We start from the raw sequence: 18,787 nt of genomic DNA, 5'->3' as shown, positions 1-18,787 counted from the left end.
GAACCGCTAATGTAGTACCAAGAAGGGGAGTAGGGAAAAACCGGGGAACTACAGGCCAGTGAGCCTAACATCAGTGGTAGGAAAATTATTGGAAAAAATTCTGAAGGACAAAATTAGTCTCCACTTGGAGAAGCAAGGATTAATCAGGGATAGTCAACATGGCTTTGCCAAGGGAAGATCATGTCTGACTAATTTGATTGAATTTTTTGAGGGGGTGACTAGGCGTGTGGATGAGGGTAACGCAGTGGATGTGGTATACATGGATTTCAGTAAGGCCTTCGATAAAGTCCCCCACAGGAGACTGGTCAAGAAGGTACGAGCCCATGGAATCCAGGGTGCCTTGGCACTTTGGATACAAAACTGGCTTAGGGGCAGAAGGCAGAGGGTGATGGTCGAAGGTTGTTTTTGTGACTGGAGGCCTGTGGCCAGTGGGGTACCACAGGGATCGGTGCTGGGTCCCTTGCTGTTTGTGGTCTACATTAACGACTTGGATATGAATGTAAAAGGTATGATCAGTAAGTTCGCTGATGATACAAAAATTGGTAGGGTGGTAAATAGCGAGGAGGATAGCCTCAGTCGGCAGGACGATATAGATGGGTTGGTCAGATGGGCGGAACAGTGGCAAATGGAATTTAACCCGGAAAAGTGCGAGGTGATGCACTTTGGAGGGACTAACAAGGCAAGGGAATACACAATGAATGGGAGGACCCTAGGCAAGACAGAGGGTCAGAGGGATCTTGGTGTGCAAGTTCACAGATCCCTGAAGGCGGCGGAACAGGTAGATAAGGTGGTAAAGAAGGCATATGGGATACTTGCCTTTATTAGCCGAGGCATAGAATATAAGAGCAAGGAGGTTATGATGGAGCTGTATAAAACACTGGTTAGGCCACAGCTGGAGTACTGTGTGCAGTTCTGGTCGCCACACTACAGGAAGGATGTGATCGCTTTGGAGAGGGTGCAGAGGAGATTCACCAGGATGTTACCAGGGCTGGAGCGCTTCAGTTATGAAGAGAGACTGGGAAGATTGGGTTTGTTTTCCTTGGAGCAGAGGAGACTGAGGGGGGACATGATTGAGGTGTACAAAATTATGAGGGGCACAGATAGGATGGATACTAAGGAGCTTTTTCCCTTCGTTGAGTGTTCTATAACAAGGGGGCATAGATTCAAGGTAAAAGGCGGGAGGTTTAGAGGGGATTTGAGAAAGAACTTTTTCACCCAGAGGGTGGTTGGAGTCTGGAACTCACTGCCTGAAAGGGTTGTGGAGGCAGGAACCCTCACAACATTCAAGAAGCATTTGGATGAGCACTTGAAATGCCATAGCATACAAGGCTACGGACCAAATGCTAGAATATGGGATTAGAGTAGACAGGGCTTGATGGCCGGCGCGGACACGATGGGCCGAAGGGCCTCTATCCGTGCTGTATAACTCTATGACTCTATGATACTGTCTCTCACCTCATTTGTTTCCCATAGTTGTTTAACTGCACAAGTGGAGTTTTTGGCTTTTAGGAGTTATGTACTGATTTTGTATCGTACTAAATACTTCTTTGAATACTTCCCACTATTTTTCTGTAGGTTTATCCATTAACAGTTCAGCCCAGCTTACTGTGGTCAATTTATTTCTTATCCCTTCGAATCTTGCCTTACTTAAATTTAAAACTTTGGTTTGTGACGCTCCCTTTACCCTCTCAAACCTAATATCAAATTCAATCACATTATGGTCAATATTCACAAGATGTTCCCTTACTATCAGATTATTAACTAATTCTGATTCATTACGAGAGAGTTGGACAGGGTCTTGATGAGAAAATCAGTTGAGGGATCTATGTAGTAAACTGTGTATACTATTTTTGAACTGTGGGGCAGACCAGATGGGCTAAAATGGCCTATTCCAGTCCTGTACATTCCCATGTCTTACTGTTAAATATTGGGCCAGAATTTGCTGCCAAAATAACAGCTAGTTTAATGGTGCTCGCTGTTATTAATGTGTAAATCATCCAGCAACTTGTGATGAGGAAGAGATACCCCGTGAATTGCGAATTGCCACAAGTCGCTGGACGATTTGCATTGCTCCGCCTTTAGCCACACGAAAATGGCAGCTCGCCCTCAACCCCCCCGTGAGTTTCATGAAGTTGCTGCGTTTGTGTATTAATTGCCAATTAAACTCGCAGCAGAAAGTCAGGGCTAGTACTTAACAGCGCAAGTACCTTTCAATGAGGAGATTTAAGTTCCTGCAATGACAATCAACCTCCCCAGCCCAGAAAGTGAACTATTTAAGTTGTGGAGTTTCATTCCTACAGGCAGTAAATTGTTGTTAGAGATTCTTCAAATTTCAAATTTTAAATTTTTTCTTTTCCTTTCTGTCTCTTTTTTCTTTCTCTCTTAATCCAATCTTTCTTTCCCTCTCTTTATTTCTCTTTCTGTACCTGATTTGACTCCAATTCACCCTCCTTCTCCATCGTTCCTGTTTCTTTCTCAATCCTTAAAACTCATTGGTTAAGGAGATACACTGTTTGTCCCGTTGTTCACCAAGTTCGCAGAAGTCCCGTTGCCCTTGTTGTCTGCTCGCACTTCCAGGGCAAAACATTTTTGAGCTGAAGGGTGAGGGAAAAAGTCTAACTAATGGGGCACGCCGTGAGACACCCACCTAGGCTTGGTCATATGTAGCACAGTATCCTCTGAGTCAGAAGGTTGTGAGCTGAAGTGACACTCGAATGCTTCAGCAAATAATCTAGGCTTACAGTTCAGTTTAGTACTGCATTGTCAAAGGCACTGTCCTTTGGATGATTAGATAAATTGAGGCCCCACCTGCCTATTCAGGTAGATGTAAAAAATCCCATGGCACTACTTGAAGAACAGCAGAGAGTTCTTCTGCTGTCTGAACCAACATTCATCATGACACCAATATTATCCAAATCAATTATAACTGGTCATTCATCTCTTTGATGTTTGTGGGACCTTGCTGTGCACAAAATGACTGCTGCATTGACCTATAAAAGTGATTACACTTCAAAAGTAATCCATTGGTTGTGAAGTGCTTTGAGACAGCCTGAAACATGAAAGGCACTATGTGAACACAAGAGTTTTCTTTCTCATCTGTGTAGTTCCATTTGCAACATGTCAACTGTTTCCTTCCTCCAGAGTCCTACTCCAGCCTGTAATTGAGTGCATGGAGACAATGAAGAAGAAAACCTATTTCCTCACCATTGGTGAACAAAGAAAGATCTGTATTTATATAATACTGTATCACATTTATAGGAAATATCTCAAATTGTTTCAGCGCAAAGAATTACTTTGAAGTGGCGGTGACTATTAGGGAAACAGGGCAGCCATTTGTGCATAGCAAGATCCCAAAAATTCCACTGAGATGAGAGACCTGTTAATCTGTTTGATGATATTGGTTGAGGGAAGGCTGGTGGCCAGTACACCAGAAGAACCGCCTGTCCTTCTTAGGATAATGCCACAGGTGGATAGACCTGAGTTAAACATCTCATCTAAAACACAGCATCTCCAACAACGTAGCACTCCCTTAGCCCTAGACTGTGCTCAAGTCCTGGAATAAAACTTGAATCCACAACCTTCTGACTCAGAAACCTTGGTCCTCAATTAAGGGCGGTGACCCTTTACTTTGGTTTCTCAATTAAAAATAAAGAATAATACCTGAGAGCACTACCAACTGAGCTAAGCTGACATAATGGTAATTAACAATCACTAAATGATGCTCATTTTTACTACATGGACTGGGTCCTTCAATTTTTTTTAAACTGAGAAACCAAAGCGAAGGGTCACAACCCTAGGTTGAGGACCCAGGTTTAAAACAGTAGGAGATAAGATAAATCAAGAATTAGTGATCAGGTAGCATTAAACAGGGCTTTATATGCCTATAGATTGTAGGTGGAAGAGTGAGGGAAACAAGGTTGTTCCAAAGTTTTGAGGCCCTGGGAAAGAACTAGAGTAGGAGACAGTGAGATAGAGTTGCCACCAGTTCATTTTTTGGCAGGCTGTTCATTTTTCATGTAAACTGGACAGCAAAAGTCTGGTTATTTGGAGTTTTGTCCTGTTTTGGCAGGTTGTTTGTTTGCTCTGTATTACAGAGTTTAAAATAAAATATCAAAGCCAACTGATTCAAATTATTTCTGCAGCTGCAAGGGCCTTGAAATGAATTTCAACACCACCAACAGAGAGAATAACAGCCGGTCCTGGTTATAAAACTAAGAGAGCATAAATAAAGGCCTTGTGTTATAAATGGAAACCATTCAATGCATTCAAATGTATAAGAAAACTTCTACAAAAACTGAATAGATTAATTTTAAAAATATAATAGAAATACTAACCTGTAAGGAGTTAGACGCACGTACCTAAATCTCCAGCATCTAAATAAAGAGCTGACAAAAGGCGGGACATGGGAAATCCTGAAGCAGAGGTGGCATTGAAATAAATGTTCTCCCTGTAACAGCTGAATATTGAGGCCACCCAATTATAAAAATAATTTGCCGTAAAACAAATTTTTTAAAGTTTGTTTTCCCTAAGCCGCATTCCCAGACCTGTCCTCTGTCCAGTTTTGGACCTGGCAATCTTACAGCGTAATGAGCAGTTGGCTGATATGAACTGAGGACTGGTGCCAAGTGAGAGGCATTTTCATAGCATTCGGAGTGAGAATTGTACTGCACATTAACTCTGAGACTTAAGTCCTGTGTGTAGATGCATTTTTTTTTGGAAGCTGGATGTGGTGAAAGTAAACTGTGTGCGTATTTGTAAAAGATCGTCATTGGAAAAATGTAAATTTATACTAGTGAATGTGATCAATTTGACTTTCCTGCCACATATATCCCAGGGTGCTTGGAATGTGATGTCAATCCTTTCTTAAAATCCTATTATTAATATAGCTTATTGAGAATCTGTTTGTGATATTAATGTTTAATACCCAAAGGCTAAGGAAGAGATTGATCTTGATTTTCAAGGATGCTTTTCCACCGAGTATCACCTTCAATTACAAATAATGGATGCACAGACCACTTAATGAGTGCAGCAGCCAAGCTAAAGTCTGGTCTTTAAAAATTCAAGGCAATCTTTTTGAATTTCATAAACCTTCAAGTGCGCCAATCAATGACTTCCTAGTAGATATGACAAAAATGAACCCATGTCCAGACAGATGCATGTTTAGTTCAGCTGGAATCTGTGAACTAACTGAGAACGACTGGCATCTTGAAATGGAATATTTCAATCTAGAATGTGTCCAATATGTATTTTGGGTTGGTTTTGCAGGGTTTGTAATTGTTATACAATACTTTAATCATGAATGCTGTATGGGCAAGCAAAGAAAACAAGATTCCACTGGAAAATGAGTAAGAAGCTACCAATAATTTTCTTAGTCATTTGACTGCCTGATTCAGCTGGTTTGATTTGTTCTAAAACTAATCAAAAAGGGATTCAAAGTGAAACTAACACACCAAGGATGCCATTAGACTACTAATCTTGTGTTGATGTAAAGTAGTTTCAAGCACCTATCAACATAAATGTTCACTCCCAGCATATTACGGTAACGTTTTGGGGCCTAATTGATATATCAGTGTTTGCTGACAAAAATCACTGTGGACCAGCCCTCTCTCCCCACAAAGTTGCTACTCGAGTACTGCTGTATTGTGTAGGCAAGGAATTCTCACAAGAACAGGAATTCCCACCTACAGTATGCTACAACTGACCATAAGACCATAAGAGATAGGAGCAGGAGTAGGCCATTCGGCCCCTCGAGCCTGCTCCGCCATTCAATGAGATCATGGCTGATCTGATTTTTACCTCAACTCCACTTTCCCGCCTTTTCCCCATATCCGTTGACTCCCTTGCTGATCAAAAATTTGTCTAATTCAGCCTTGAATGTATTCAATGACTCAGCCTCCACAGCTTTTTGGGGTAAAGAATTCCAAAGATTCACGACCCTCTGGGAGAAGAAATTCCTCCTCATTTCCGTCTTAAACGGGCGACCCCTTATTCTGAGACTATGCCCCTTAGTTTTAGATTCCCCCATGAGGGGTAACATCCTCTCAGCATCTACCCTATCGAGTCCCCTCAGAATCTTGTAAGATTCACTAAGGTCTCCTCTCATTCTTCTAAACTCCAGTGAGTATAGACCCAACTTGTTCAATCTTTCCTCATAAGACAAACCTTCCATACCCGGAATCAACCTAGTGAACCTTCTCTGAACTGCCTCCAATGCAAGTATGTCCTTCTTTAAATAAGGGCACCAGAACTGTATGCAGTACTCCAGGTGTGGTCTCACCAGAATCCTGTACAGTTGTAGCATGACTTCCCTGCTTTTATGCTCCATCCCCCTAGAAATAAAGGCCAATATTCCGTTTGCCTTCCGGATTACCTGCTGCACCTGTATGTTGACTTTTTGAGTTTCATGTACGAGGACACCCAGATCCTTCTGTACTGCATCATTTTGTAGTATTTCTCCATTCAAATAGTATTTTGCTTTTTATTTTTCCTCCCAAAGTGGATGACTTCACATTTTTCCACATTATATTGCATCTGCCAAATTTTTGCCCATTCATTTAACCTGTCAATATCCCTTTGCAAACACTTTGTGTCCTCATCGCAACTTGCTTTTCCACCTATCTTTGTATCATCAGCAAATTTGGCCACAAGACACTCTGTTCCTTCATCCAAGTCATTGATATATATTGTAAATGGTTGAGGCCCCAGCACTGATTCCTGCGGCATCCCACCAGTTACAGATTGCCATTTTGAAAATGACCCTTTTATCCCGACTCTTTATTTTCTGTTAGTTAGCCAATCCTCTATCCATGCCAGTATATTACCCCCAACACCATGAGCTCTTATCTTGTGCAGTAATCTTTTATGTGGCACCTTATCGAATGCTTTTTGGAAATCTAAATATACTGCATTCATTGGTTCCCCTTTATCCACCCTGCCCGTTACTTCCTCAAAGAACTCTAATAAATTTGTCAGACACAATTTCCCCTTCATAAAACCATGTTGACTCTCCTTGATTGTATTATGAGTCTCCAAATGTCCTGCTACTACTTCCTTAATAATGGATTCTAGCATTTTCCCAATGACAGATGTTAGGCTAACTGGTCTATAGTTACCTGCTTTCTGTCTCACTGCCTTCTTGAATAGGGGTGTTACATTTGCGGTTTTCCAATCCGCTGGGACCTTTCCAGAATCTAGTGAATTCTGGAAGATTATATCCAATGCATCCACTATCTCTGTAGCCACTTCCTTTAAGATCCTCGGATGCAAGCCATCAGGTCCAGGGGAATTGTCAGCCTTTCGACCCATTAGTTTCGCTGGTACTTTTTCTCTAGTTATAGTGATTGTTTTCAGTTCCTCCCTCCCCTTTGCCCCTTGATTTTCTACTATTATTGGTATATTATTAGTTTCTTCTACTGTGAAGACAGATACAAAATATCTGTTCAATTCCTCTGCTATTTCCTTGTTTTCCATTATTATTTCCTCAGTCTCATCCCCAAAGGGACCAATGTTTACTTTAGCTACCCTCTTCCTTTTTATATACTTGTAGAAGCTTTTACTGTCAGTTTTTATATTTCTTGCTAGTTTACTCTCATAATTTATTTTCTCCCTCTTTATTATTCTTTTAGTCATCCTTTGCTGGTTTTTAAAGTTTTCTCAATCTTCGGGCTTACCAGTAATCTTTGCCATGTTGTATGCTTTTTCTTTTAACCTGATGCCATCCTTTACTTCCTCAGTTAGCCATGGTTGGTTCACCCTTTTTGTGGAGTCTTTCCTCCTCACAGGGATATATTTTTGTTGTGAGTCATAAAATATCTTTTTAAATGTTTGCCACTGCTTATCCACCATCATACCATCTAATCTGTTTAACCAGTCCACTTTAGCCAATTCCGCTCTCATTCCTTTATAATTGCCCTTATTTAAGTTTAATACAATAGTTTCAGACTCAAGATCCTCGCTCTCAAACTGGATGTGAAATTCTATCATGTTATGATCACTGCTTCCCAAGGGATCCTTTACTTTGAGATCATTAATTAATTTTCTTTTGTTACCCATTACCAGATCCAAAATGGCCTGTTCCCTGGTTGGTTCCCCAACGTATTGGTCTAAGAAACAATCCCTGATACACTCTATGAACTCATCCTCAGGGCTATTTTTGCCAATTTGATTTGTCCAATCTATGTGAAAGTTAAAATCGCCCATGGTTATTGCATTACCTTTTTTACAAGCCCCCCTTATTTCCTGATTTATATTTTGCCCTACAGTGTAGCTACTGTTAGGGAGCCTATATGCTACTCCCACCAGTGATTTATTTCCCTTGTTATTTCTTACCTTCACCTAAATTGATTCGACATCTTGATCTTCTGAGTCAAGATCATTTCTCACTATTATACCAATTTCATCCTTTATTAACAGAGCTACCCCACCATCTTTACCTTTTTTCCTTTCCTTCCGAAATGTTAAATAACCCTGAATATTTAGCTCCATTAGCAGCGGCTCTTGGGTAGGAACGGTGCTGAGGGGACATGGATGGCAATGAAAGGGAGAGGGAAGGGGGAAGAAGCTGGGAACAGCAACTTTGAAATGAGGAAGGAAAGAGAGTGTTAATACTAACAAGTAGAGCAGAGGGAGAGTGCAAACATGAACTGGGAGGGTGAAAAGAGTGCCAGCTTGAAGGGGAAAGCAGAGTGCCATCTTGAATGGGAGTGCGTGAAAGATGATTACTGGTTTGAATGGCATTGGAGAGATAAATGAGTGCTAAGTTGAATTGAGGGGGCGAGGGAGAAGAGTGCCTGTGTGCACCGGCACACAGAAGGGTGGCTCCATGAAAGGTTGGGGAGCTGGATGTCATATTTCTGTGAATTGGATCTAGAGGGTGTAGAGTGCCTCTGTGAACTGGGATGGAGCTGAAACCACAGTTGTTGTAGGGGAGTGGCAGTTGACGTAGCTTTTGAGAAAGTGATAGTCTGGTTTTGTCAGTTGAAAATCCAAAAGTCACTTAGATTTTTAATCTAAGAAAAAGGAAAATCTACAAATTGTTAATGTGAAAGTGCTTAAAGTTAATGAGAATGTATTATTTTTAATGTAATAATTCAAAACTTTTCCAGGGAGCATGCCCCCACATACTCCTAAAATTGCACCATAAATTTTCTGCTTTCAACATCTCACCTTCAGGCTTTTGTGTACTTATATTTTCCCCCCTCCAATACAAGTAAAGGAATTTTGGCTGTACCTATTGTTTAAAAAGAAAAGAATAAACAAATTTGCATTTATATAGCACCTATCACTACCTAAGGATGTGCTTTTGAAGTGTAGGCACTGTTGTGATGTAGGAAACATGGTAGCCAATTTGCGCACAGCAAGTTCCCACAATCAACGTGATAATGACCAGATAATCCGTTTGTGATGTTGTTTGAGGGAACACCGGGGAGCAATTGCCTGCTCACTGAAATAGTGCAATGGGATCTTTTACATCAACCTGAGAGGGCAGACGGGGCCTCGGCTTAACATCTCATCCAAAATACGGCACCTCCAACAGTGCAGCACTCCCTCAGTACTGCACTGAAGTGTCAGCCTGGATTTTGTGCTCAAGTCCCTGGAGTGGAACTTGAACCCACAATCTTTTGACTCAGAGGTGAGGGTACTATTATTGAGGCTGGAGGTCTTTCTCATATTAGAGCCACCAGAATAAAACAGAAGTGGAAGTGTAGCAGGACCAACTCTCTGTACAAACTCAGAACTACTTCCAAAGATTTGTATTCTGCTCCTCTGGCTTATACAGCCCTAGACCCTCCTTACTCTCTTTAGTGGGTAGTTCCAGCTTTTTCTGCTTTTAATTCCAAATGAGTGCGTCCTCAGGTACGAACACCTTGTGTGTTAGTTTTCCCTTCCTCAATGCTAATATTGTATTCTTTTCCAAAATAACCCACAAGGAGACACTGTATTGCCCCCAGTATCACCAAGCAAAAATGCCCCCCCCCCTCTCCCTTTTAAAGGGGCACAACTGATAAAGAACTTAACCGCAAAACCAAAGGAAACTTATAAAACTTAAATAATAATGGTATTACTATTATCCACTATACTCTCCAGTCCCTGCGGTGCCCACCGGTCGCCGAAGGTCTTATTATGTAATTGTTTTCGGGTGAAGGGGTGGGGAGTATTGAGTTGATTGTCTGCGTGTTTCCGCCGGATGGCAATGCGAGTTGCACCGGCCGTGAAGCCGGAAGTGTGTGGGATGGAGGAGGAGGGGGGACGGTGTCGGCGGTGACACAGATGAAGCCGACGCCGAGCCGAGTCCGGAGCGGAGCGCGAGTGGGAGCGGCAGACAGCGGCCTCGGAGGCAGCGCGCTGACACCCGCTCTCTGTGAGGAGAAAGACGGCCCGAGAATACCCGAGTGGTTTGTTGTTTGTCCGTGTCTCCGGCCAGCCGCGTTTTTGAAGGTTTTTTCCCCCGTCCTCTATCCCAGCGCCGAGCTATGAGTTTAACCTCCTCCTCGCCGACACCATCCGGATCGTTCAGCACTCGGGAGATTACATGGCGGCTGCTGCTGGGCTTTAGCGAGGAAGAATGAACCCGCTCTGCGCGCAGTATTTACGGTAAGAGGCTGGAGCCCGGGCCTGCTGCTAATGGCGGCCTGGAGCAGTCGGAGGTGTGTGTGTGTGTGTGTGGGGGGGGGGGGAGGTTATTATTTATTTCCCGGGGTCAACACCAGGCCCTGTGCCCGACTCTCGGTTTCCGCAGTGCGTGAACGTAGCGTCTCGGAGCCGCTTGGTTGCTTAGTGTCCCCGTCTCCTCCTCCCCCTGGTGCCAAATAATGAGCTGCCATATCCAGCACCATGTCAGGGCATGCGCGCAGTGTCCTGCCAGATAATGTTCTCTCTTTCTCTCCCCCCCCCCCCCCCGCCTTCACTGTAGTTGGGGGGGGGGGGGGGGGGTTAGCTGTTGTGCTGGGGCATAGTCCTCGCTGCTTCAAGCTTTTTGTGCGCAGACACACATCAGATAGCACCAAACACACACACACATTATATACACACAGATTTCAAATAGCAAATATCTTCTGGTACTGTTCCTTCCATGTCCCGAATTACTACAGGAAACTCTCTAATCTCTTAGTGATTTCCTTGTCTGAAGAGTGGTCCAATACTGTCGAGGCCTGTTAAGTCTGGAGTGCTGTTTTGTGGGGGGGTGACTTAAAACATACCCTGTTTTTGCTGTTTGAAATGAATAGTCTGCCATTTTTTGAGTTTGTAAAAATGTCAAGTCTGCTGAGATTTTGACAAGTACAGATTGACTGAAGGGGTGGTAGAGGCGAAAACCCTCGACTCATTTTATAAAGTACTTGTATGAGCACTTGAAGTGCTGTAACCTACAGGACTATGGACCAAGTGCAGGAAAGTAGGATTAAGTTGGATAGCTCTTTTTTGGCCGGCACGGACACGATGGACTGAATGGCCTCCTTCTGTGCCGTAACTTTCTATGATTCTATGATGTAATTTACAGAGATTTTCTTTCTGTTGGCTTTGTGCAAATTTGCTGTAAATTCACTGGTGTTTTTGCAGTAAATCAGTTCATTCAAATGCTTTGACAAATTGGAGGGGCTGGCATGATGTTTACTGCTTCACAAGCTAGTGTAATGTGGATTTGATTATCTAATTTCTCCACATAGTGTGTTCCTGGATTGTGCTTTAAGAAGTGGAGAAGGGGGATTTGATAAGCTGTATGGATGGAGGTTTCAGATAAGGTTGTTGAGAGCCAGAATGTATGGAGAGGGGAAGGCATTAAAACATGCAATCCTTCAGTATGTTCTTAATTGTTAAGTAACTGACAATATTTCATTAAAAAAATCAACTATGCACATCACTTCCTTCAGAATTAGCCCATCACTTATGTAAGACTGTCTGGTTTAGTCAGTGAAACAATATACTGGATAGCATTATACACATCTATATGTGTATTATATGTGTATAATGCTATCCATGCTTAAAAACTGTTCCCTAATGTTGAAAAGCAGCACAGTTTGCTGTCGGTGAAATATTTTCTCTGCTATTTCGGGTTTACGGTAACAGCATTTGTTTATGGGGATTCAAGTAATGTTCACGGTAATGAGTCCACAGAAAATGACTTAAAACCAACAAATGCATTAATACTGCAGAAGTAAACTGTTGCGGGTTGAATTTGAGCGTTTTACTCCTAACCTTCAGATGTCTGGAACCTGGTGCACACATGGTCCCCGCAGCATAAAATGTAATATTGATACAGGAGAAGACAATTTCTAAGGCCACAGTGCGTGAGGCACTAGACAGAACAATACCAAGTCTCCCACTTCCATAACATTGTTGTACCGTCAAATACTGGTTGGTTCTCTGACACAAACATAATTATGTTTTGCGGAAACTTGGAGACTGTTTCTGACACCATTTTTGTGTAAAGTACAGTAAGTGAAGATTTTATTTTCTTGTTGAAAGGCTAGTGGCTTTGCTGTGGACCAATTGCTTTTGTTAGCTGTTGATACTCTTGCCTAGTGGTTCTGTGACCTTGATCGTGAAGGCTGAGATGTGAATGAATTTTTACATTCATAAGATAAAGCATGTAGATGTGCAGCAATTTTGCTGCTAGTAGATATATTTATAGTAAAAATACTACTTTGAAGTTGTAGATACTTTCTTGGGTTCAGTCACTCCTTTAATGGTCTGAGCATTGTACTTTTATGGGAGTTCATTCACATTGCACTATATCTACTTGTATGATAGCATAATTTGGGTTTTAGAATCATTTTTTAAAAAATAGTATCTCCTTGCAATCTGGACCTAATATGTTTTGGATCTGTAATTTCCTCAATCTCTCCAAAGGTGGACTGCATTAAAACTAGGTGAGGCGAAGTGTGGTTCGAATTGTAAGCTGCTTTATTCTACAGTAAGGTGAAATGTAAAGAGTAATGGGTATGATCAGAATCACTTAGTTCAATTGATGCAACTTATTTGCTTTATGACACAAAATAAAGGAGATGTGATGTTGCCCCCACTTCAATGGATCTCCTTACTTAAACAATAATCCTGTCCTGCAGCTCAGGGCAAAGCCACTCTCCCTGAAGTCCCCTGTCTTTTGCATTGTTTTGCTGCCTGCTTGTGTAGTATCCTATTTCCAAAAGTCCAACTGCATTCTTTGGTGTCTATGTTCTGAACTTAAAAGCATATCCTACTGTGTCAAAAAGCTTGTCCCTTTCACGTCAACATGTATCAAAGGATTTTCCAACACAGTGGTGAGAGGTGTCATACAAACTAACAAATTGTTTATTGTTTAGTCTCTTGGAGAAATCATTTCCTATTAGCCTATTGACCACCTCTCATCTGGCACTTTTTAAAAAAAAAAATGAGAATAGTCATTGCTTTTAAAAACCCAGCATTAAAAGTAACACTCTTTCTAACTCCTTTCAGATGAAAAGAGAAAATCCAGAAATAATATGGGGCATGATGCTTGTTTTTTTGAATCATGCTATTTTATGTTGTATAGAATTCATATATTTGGAGCTGAGTGGAGATTAAAATACTGTAGCCTTTTTGTTACTGTTTTAATTGATCATCTTCCAAAATTCTCTTAAATACACACAATGATTTACAATTCTTTTTGATTTATTGGAGATCAGAAAACTGATCGAGTAAAATTCTAGACTTATTTCCTGAATTATGACTGGAGATAACATAGAAAATAGGAGCAAGAGTAGGCCATTCGGCCCTTCGGGCCTGCTCCGCCATTCAAAATGATCATGGCTGATAGTCTAACTCAGTACCTTGTTCCCGCTTTTTCCCCATATCGCTTGATCCCTTCAGCATTAAAAAATATATCTATCTCCTTGAATACATCTAATGACTTGGCCTCCACTGCCTTCTGTGGTAGAGAATTCCACAGGTTCACCACCCTCTGAGTGAAGAAATTTCTCCTCATCTCGGTTCTAAATGGCATACCCCTGGTTCTGGACTCCCCAGCCATCGGGAACATCCTCCCTGCATCTAGTCTGTCTAGTCCTGTTACAATTTTATATATTTCGATGAGATCACCTCTCATTTTTCTTAACTCTAGTGAATATAGGCCTAGTCGACCCAATCTCTCCTCATACGTCAGTCCTGCCATCCCAGGAATCAGTCTGGTAAACTTTCGTTGCACTCCCTCCATGGCAAGGACATCCTTCCTCAGATAAGGAGACCAAAACTGCACACAAAACTCCAGATGTGGTCTCACCAAGGCCCTGTATAACTGCAGTAGGACATCCCTGTTCCTGTACTCAATGAAGGCCAACATACCATTCGCCTTCCTAACCGCTTGCTGCACCTGAAAGCTCACTTTCAGCGACTGGTGTACAAGGACACCCAGGTCTCGTTGCACCTCCCCTTTTCCCAATCTATCACCATTCAGATGATCTGCCTTTCTGTTTTTACAACCAAAGTGGATAACCTCACATTTGTCCACATTATACTGCATCTGCCATGTTCTTGCCCACTCACCCAACTTGCCTAAATCATATTGGAGCCTCTTTGCATCCTCCTCACAGCTTACATTCCACCCCAGTTTTGTGTCGTCTGCAAACTTGGAAATGTTACATTTAGTTCCCTCAGACAAGTCATTGATATATATTGTGAATAGCTGGGGCCCAAGCACTGATCCCTGCGGTACCCCACTAGTCACTGCCTGCCACCCGGAAAAAGACCTGTTTATTCTTACTCTCTGTTTCCTGTCTGTCAACCAGTTCTCAATCCATGCCAGTATATTCCCCCCCCCTTTAATTTTGCACACTAACCTCTTGTGTGGGACCTTATCAAAAGCCTTCTGAAAATCCAAATACATCACATCCACTGGTTTTTGCCTATCTATTCTACTAGTTACATCCTCAAAAAACTCCAGTAGATTTGTTAAGCATGATTTCCCTTTCATAAACCCATGCTGACTTTGTCCAATCCTGCTAATGCCTTCCAAGTGTTCTGTTATCACATCTTTTATAATAGACTCTAGCATTTTCCCCACTACTGATGTTAGGTCAGTAGATCAGTAGAACTTACCTGCTTTTTATTGGAGAAATGATTGATGGGATGTGATCCCGATCTTGAAAAAAACACTGTATAATTAGTGTAGGTATAAGCAGGTTATTTAACCTGGACTGTAGAATCAAATGTGCTGTCTTCAAACGACACTGAAGATTAGAATATTTTTTCTGAGTGGTGGACAGATGCAGTTCTGTCCCAGCAGAAGCTTTTAATGCTGTTTCAAAATGAGCTGGATGAACATTTGGATGGGGTTGTAGGTTATAGGGTGAAATTTACAGGATTAAGGATAGAAAGATGATCAGAAGTTTCATCGAACATTATCATTTTTTTGCCGTGGGTAGGAAGGAAATATCCTCTGTGGAAAGCAGCCACTCAAGGTTAAATAGTAGAGATGAAAATATTTAGGAGTTTTGCTTGGCTGCATTTGGAATCAGTGTTTTTCTAGAGCTTTCCCTTGGGAGCATGAATAGATCCATAGGGCACGTTGTACATGATCTACAGAAGGATCTGGCTTGGTGGGTTGAATAGCCATTTTTCATTCTGTGCTTTCTCACATTTGTGTGGTTGTCATATGATGTTTGTGTTGCTGACAACCAGTAGGGTAACACATTTGTGTATAGGTCAGTATGTTTATTTTATGCTGTGTATACCAATGATGGTCTAACAGGAAAAAAAGTTATTTGTTAGGATCCAGAAAAAATCTACAGGAAAATACCAAAATTTTTCAAAACCAGTGTGAAAGCTTGGATTCCTTCCAGTTACTTATCATACTTCAACTGTCTCTTATTTTTGAGAGACACTGTATGATTTTGAATATGTCAAGACTGTTATTGTACAGATTGTTTTAGTGTGGAAAGTTTACTGTTTAATTCAGAATGCTCAAATTAGTTCACTATTCCTTTCCCCCCCCCCCCCCCCCCCCCCCCCCCCCGCACTGTGTATATAGTCAAGGATTGATTTCTGGGGCCCAGTTCTACAAATGGAGTGTACAAATAATGGGTTTTAATATAAGGTGGTGCCCACATAAATGCACAATGACTTTGGAATAACTTATTAATAAATGCACCTTGTATGCTTATGCTCTCTTTATAATCAAAATGAGCATTGGATTTGTTCAAGACAGTAGCCCAGTGATTGTTTACATGCATCCTTCAAAAGACGAATGAAATAATGTAGAAAGTACATTTCAAATAGGTGCTTGACAGGATTGAACAAGCTAGTTTAGTCTAGTTTGATCATTTTAGCTAAATTGGAAAACCCTTTTTGCCAGGCCTGACCACTTCCTTCCTGCTCTTCCTTTCCTTCTCCCTCACCCAGGTGGAAAGTCCAGAATTTTAGAGTTGGGGAATTTCTCAGCTTCTAACTTTACCCCTTGTTCTGCATGGTGAGCATTGAAATGTATGGAAATGTTTCCATGTCCCTTGAAATTTGAACTTGTTTAAGCATCTTTATTCCAAGGACTGCCTGATTTAAAAAAAAAATTGTTCTTAGGATGTGGGTGTCATTGGCAAGGCTGCATTTATTATTCATCCCTAGTTGCGTGTGAAGGTGGTGGTGGGGCTACTCCTTGAACAGCTGCAGCCCTTGTGATGGTGCTCCCATGGTTGTGTTAGCTGGGGAATTCTATGGTTTTGACTCAGTGACAATACAGGAATGATGATATATGGTGTATGACTAGGAAGGGATTTGGGAGATGTATGATGATTCCATGATGTTGTTCTTGTCCTCCTTGGTGGTAGATGTCATGGGACTGGGAGGTGCTGTTGAAGTAAGATATGGTTGGGCCTTCTCTTGTTGGAGATGGTCATTGCCTTGCACTTATGTGGTACAAATGTAATCTGCTACTTGTCAGCCTAAGCCTGGATGTTGTCCTGATCTTACTGCAGGTTGGTTGGGGCTGCTTCATTATTGGAGGCATTGTGAATGGAGTGAATACTAAAGAATTGTCAGTGAACAATCCTGTTCTTGACGTTATGATAGAGGGAAGAGCATTGATAAAGCAGCTGAAGATGGTTGGGCCAAGACACTGTCCCGAAGAACTCTGGTAGTAGTGATGATTGGCCCCTGATGATCACAACCGCCTTCCTGTGTGTTAGGTATGACTTTAGTCATTGGAGGGTTTTCCCATTAACTTTTTCTCCTTGGTGTCCTAGTCGATCAAATGGTGCCTTGATGTGGAGGGCATCTACTTTATTCTTTCCTCTGACATTCAGCTGAGACTCCAGGTTTGGATCAAGACTGATGAGGTCTGGAGCCAAGTGATTCTTACAGAACTAAGTGTTGGTGTGCATGCTATTGGGAAGTAGGTACTATCTAATAACATGGAAGACACCTTCCATTACTTTACAGATGATTGGAAGGAGCCTGTTAGGGTGGTAATTTGGTTGGTTAGTTTCTGATTTTTGTAGATAGGGCAACCTGGGCAGTTTTTCGCATTGTTGGGTAGATGCTTTGTCATGGCATATAGGGGATTAGCTAGTTCTAGGGCATAGGTCTAAAGCACTACAGTTAGGATGTTATCAGCCCATAGATTGTAGGTTGATCTTCATTACATTTTTTAGTAAGCCATGACTGCAATGGCGTATCATGTTAATTAGCAGCTTGTCTTTACTCCTGTTTATTGGGTAAATGCAGCATTCTGGCTACTTCATAGTCAGCAAAATTCTAAGCTTCTGTAAAATTCCTGTACAACCCAGTGCCACAGAAGATAGGTGCATGCTGGTTTTACATGTGTATGTGTGTGTTTATTTTTTGGAGGATTTCTAAAGAAGACTCTTTACAGTGAAGTCTCCTATGTCAATGATAATTGGACTGTTTCCACTCTAAAGAGGGCCCAGGTTCATTGTGGTGCACTACTTCTGAAACTAATGATTGTTTGCCCCAATCAAATGTAACTGTCCTTTTTGTATTTTAAATCATTTTAAATACATCCATGACTATACAGTTTCAGATTATGATTTTGGAGGGCAATATTTAAATTGGTTTCTGGTAAGTTAGCTCTGATCGTGCTCTTGTAATGGAACCTTAACAGAAGAATATAGACTTATGGCACATGTTCCACGAAAAGGTGTCCTTAGAACATAAGAAAAGTCAATAACAGTAAATTTACAAGTGTCTTGGTATATTATTTGCTTATTGTGCATAGGTTTACTGCTCCATCTCACCACGTCCCTCTCCTCCTTTAAGATACTCCTTAAAATCTAACGTGGTCAACTAACCTAATTGCTCCTCCTTTTGACTTGGTATCCACTTCTCTCATGCTCTGAAATGTGTTTTTCTATGTTAAGTGCAACAAAATCATTGTTTTTGTTGCTCCAGTTTTTTTTTCTTCTCTCCTGAAGACACTGCCGATACCAGGGATGGTTTCATTGGTGCTACCTCACTGAAGTGACTAAGCTCAGAAATTATGAACAGTCAGTGCTTTGTGCTGTTTAACAATTAAGAGTATTACATATAAACCTGATAATATACCTGCACTTTCCACCTTAGCCCAAAGGCATGGTGGTAAATTGTAATGCACATGGGCCTGCTACCCCAGCTGAGATTGGCTAACAATAGTGCAGGTAGGTTTTTTTTTTAAGGGGATGCCAATATATGAAAAGTTAATTTTCTTCAGGTAGAAAAATAGCTGATCTTCATGATATTAAGGGTAAGATTTCCTATTAAGTATGGCAGGATTTGCAACTTTTTTGGGAAGTGAGAAAAATATAGGATACAGAATAGGGTTCACAGACCAGGGTCGTTTAGTGTATAA

At 41.5% G+C, this 18,787-nt stretch overlaps 1 protein-coding gene across 4 annotated transcripts in view; it reads left to right on the top strand.

Moving 5' to 3' along the window:
• Positions 1–10,225: 10,225 nt before the first annotated feature.
• The window catches only part of smg7 (SMG7 nonsense mediated mRNA decay factor), a 138,871-nt gene continuing 130,309 nt past the window's right edge, over positions 10,226–18,787 (top strand). For all 4 annotated transcript variants that reach the window (XM_067990465.1, XM_067990467.1, XM_067990464.1 and 1 more), the window contains exon 1: positions 10,226–10,593. In XM_067990465.1, coding sequence (XP_067846566.1) covers positions 10,565–10,593 — 29 coding nt within the window. In that variant the 5' untranslated portion in view covers positions 10,226–10,564. The remainder of the gene's footprint in view (positions 10,594–18,787) is intronic.

This window comes from Heptranchias perlo, chromosome 9 (genome assembly GCF_035084215.1).
Source record: "Heptranchias perlo isolate sHepPer1 chromosome 9, sHepPer1.hap1, whole genome shotgun sequence".
NCBI lineage: Eukaryota > Metazoa > Chordata > Chondrichthyes > Hexanchiformes > Hexanchidae > Heptranchias > Heptranchias perlo.
The sequence above is the reverse complement of the archived record's forward strand: the minus strand, read 5'-3'. Positions and strand labels throughout refer to the sequence as shown.